General features: G+C 37.5%; 1 protein-coding gene across 1 annotated transcript; it reads right to left on the reverse strand.

Annotated features, from left to right (window-relative positions):
* Window positions 1-1,630: 1,630 nt before the first annotated feature.
* Window positions 1,631-3,354, reverse strand: LOC108450780 (UDP-glycosyltransferase 74B1-like). The gene is made up of 2 exons (XM_017748546.2): window positions 2,633-3,354; window positions 1,631-2,558 (listed from the first exon to the last, which is right to left on the reverse strand). Exons 1-2 carry the CDS (start codon window positions 3,350-3,352, stop codon window positions 1,815-1,817), a joined length of 1,464 nt encoding a protein of 487 aa, XP_017604035.2. The 5' UTR covers window positions 3,353-3,354; the 3' UTR covers window positions 1,631-1,814.
* Between the last annotated feature and the right edge of the window lie 423 nt (window positions 3,355-3,777).

Consider the following 3,777-nt stretch of genomic DNA (forward strand, 5'->3'; position numbering starts at 1 on the left):
CAGAAAGGTAAAGAGGGATACCACAGAGGTACAAGATGGGAATATATGCGTATAGCCAAGTGAACTGAGGGTTGGTGAACACCCTGCATGTGGGGTGTAAGAAAGGAAGAAGGAAAGACAAGAAATAAAGATAGGACTCGCAAATGTGGGTAGATGTCTAGATTTCAGTCGAATGGAGAGTTTAACCAAAAGAAGGTCTCATGAAGAGCCGAGTAGCTCGAAGGTTCGAATGGAATCTGCCACCTTGATGTAGAACGCTCGCGTTAATCGAACAGAGAGTATTTATATTTAGTTTATTTATAATTTGTTACCCTCGTGCGATGAGGTTTAATTATGGTACAACTAAAGAACTCACTAAGTTCATTTGAACTTACGAATTTGATAGATGTTCGCAGGACTATTGAGGATGGTCGAGGACTTCGATGAGGAACCAAGCTAGATAGAGAAGAGATCAAGGGTTGTTGATGTATCAAAGCATGCACATAGGGAGATGGTATCATTAAAGGCTTCACCTCAACTTAAAATATGGTGTAGCCAGACAACGCTTTTAGGGTCTGGATTTTGAATCAGTTAGCCTTAGCCCAATCTTAGGAAAATTATTTGTAAACAAATAGATCTGAGTAGAGACAGAAATAATTTGAAGGATTAAGCATTCAATGGTTTAATGCTTTAGTTTGAAGAATTATTATTAATTTCTTTATTTAATAGGTTTCATTTTAGATTGTTTATAACAATTAATTTAGTAAGTTCAAGTATAGGTCTTTTGTGACGCTCCATACCCAGATCCGACAAACGTGTTGGGCATGGGGTTTTACATAATTCATGAGGTTATTCAGAGTAGCTATTAGGAAAATAGTCCTAGTTAGTCTTTGTCAGAAAATTGGGTCCATTTAAATTCTGATGGAACGATTAAACATGACTTGAGATTAGAGATGCCGGGGGCATAATGCGTAATGGGGTGGGAGAGTGAATTTTTGGGTATAATAGGCATGTGGGGAAATGCTCGTCCTTTGATGTAGAATTATGAGGTATATTAGATGGTTTGGTCCTCCTCCAACGGTAAGAATAAGATAGTGATTCATTCTGATAGTTTGTAGTTGATTAAAAGCATCTAAGATAGTTCATTGGTAGATTCAAACTTTGCTTTGATTAGACAGATTCATCAGATTTTGTCGAAAGTTGAGCATAGAATATAAGACATGTCTGAGAGAGAAGAATCAAGTTGTTGATTGCCTAGTCAAATGTCACTTAACAAGAAGGAAGATCGGTAAGTTTTTGACAATATGCTAAGGGAGGATTGAGATCTCATGCAATTTGATATAGTAGATGGTATTTGTGATCAATTAATTTAATTGTAATCCTTATTTCTTTTCACTAAAAGAATAAGTAATTGTTATTTTGTTGTGACATATTAATAATTATAAAATTAAATATCATTTATTCCATGGTGATATATTCAAATCGATATGCTAAAAAGTTGTTCAACTTAAAAAGGAAGCAAGTGAAAGAAATATAAGAACAACTTTGAATTAGACGCTACATGAGAATAATGCTAGAAACTTCTCAAATAAGAAAAAAAAAAGAATAATACTAGAAACTAAGAAAGCTGAGTGCATAGTATCACAGATCATTACGTAAGGACTTATTATTATTATTATTTTATTCTTATAATATGGAAACAAACAAAAGTACTCCATCAAATAATTTGACACACAGTCCAAACACAATTGAAAATAATAAAAAAAGGCACAAAACAATACAACGCAGCAACATAGGTATGGTGCACATGATCCATGCATATCCTAAAACCTTGCTCAAAGTCCGTTCAAGTTTTGGTAAGAAGCCATCAAATGTTGCACAAACTCATTGATACACTTGTCCGAGCTCCCTCCTTCATTGATTGCTTTCATGGCTGAATCCCTCCATTTGTTGGCATTTCTCTTTATCTCTTTGCTTTTCTCCCCTTCCATTACTTCCTTCAAGCACCTCAACAGCTCATCTTTCCTCACTACACCCACCTCATCTTCCTTGGCTCTCACCCCTATCTCCCAAATCTCCTCCACGAACTTCGCATCGGTCAATTGATCGGTCCATTTCGGCACACCGATCATCGGCACACCGAGGCTCAGCCCTTCTAAGGTTGAGTTCCACCCACAGTGTGTCACGAAGCAGCCCACGGTTCTATGTGCGAGCATTTCTAGCTGGTTACACCATGTTACGACCTTGCCCTTCTCTTGAACCGAGTCTAGGAACCATTTGGGCAATTTTTGCTGTTCTGAGTCTCTTACGACCCATAGGAAATACATATTGCTTTCCTTTAAACCCCATGCGAGCTCTGCTATTTGTTCTTCGGATAATGAAATCATGCTTCCAAAGGAAACATAGATCACTGAGTTAGATGGCTTCGTTTCAAGCCATTCTATGCACTCTTCGCTAAGTGGCTTCCATAGACTCGAACCATACCCTCTATCACCTTTGATCCTTTCATCTAAGTATGCGGATGGTACCATCGGGCCAATCAACTTGGCTGGCCAGATCTCTGACACCCCTCTTGCTTCCTATAGCAGCATGTAATTAAAACTATCACCACTAAATTAAGAAAAATATTTGCAGTTAGTGATACTAAACATACCTTTCCTTCGAGTTCTTCGAAGGTGTTACTGAAAACCCAATCTGCTTGGTTCAAAGTCGAATACTGACTCAACTTCATGGCCAAGTAGGCAGGGTAACTATCGGGAAACCCCAGAAAACTGGGCAAGTCCGGGAAGTTCAACGGAGGCAGTCCCGGTAAAAGCAACGGCGTCGTTTCAGGAGTGAGTGGTAGAGTGAGAAGACCATGGTGAATATGGGCAAAGATGCTACACACAGTTGCAGAGTTGGTGAAAAATGCAGCTCCATAAATCCCATGCTGCTTGGCTACATCAAGAGCCCATGGTAGAAATGAGTCGTACACCACACAGTTAACTGGAGTGACTGAGTTGCTGAACTTTTGGATGAGTTCAGCCAGGGTTCTGGAACCATGGTCCCTGAATGACTTGAGGTAAAAGTCTACATTTCCTGCCTGAGAAAAACCACCTTCATCGAACCCATCCGAGATGGGTTCCACCGCAATGTGAGCAGCGGATATGGAGTTGAGGGTGTAATGGGTGGTGGCTAGTGTTGCCTTCACACCTTTAGAGGCTAAACGTTTTGCAAATTGGAGAAGAGGGTTAATGTGGCCTTGACTTGGGTATGGGAGTACTAGTACATGCCCTTTCATTTGTTTGTGCTCCATTTCTTCGCTAAGTGCTCCCTCTCTCTCTCTATCTCTATCATGCATTGAGTGAGGGCTGCTTGGTTGGAGGGGTTTCATTTATAGACAAGATCAAATTAGATGGAAGGATCATAACGTACATATTCTTGTTTTATTTATTATATTATATTATATCAGTTATGTTATTTTAAGCTTTAAAATTAAATTGAAATTTGTATAAAATAATTAATTGAAATATTATTTCATATTATATTTCTCTCTCCGTCTTCTCTTTAAAATTAATAGGTAAAAACATCTTTTCAATCTTTCTCAATTTTCAAATTATTTTCTCTTAAAAATTAAATTAATTTAATTTTATCCATTTTGAAAGTGAGCAATGACTTAATACTTTCCATCAATTATACATACTTTTATTGTGATAATAATAAATTTAGCCCTCAGAGTTTACACATATTGTTAATTTGACATTTATTTAATAAATTTATCCTACAATATTTGTGAAATGCTAAGGTTGAATATTTTAA

This window comes from Gossypium arboreum, chromosome 5, assembly GCF_025698485.1.
Source record: "Gossypium arboreum isolate Shixiya-1 chromosome 5, ASM2569848v2, whole genome shotgun sequence".
Taxonomy (NCBI): Eukaryota; Viridiplantae; Streptophyta; class Magnoliopsida; order Malvales; family Malvaceae; genus Gossypium; species Gossypium arboreum.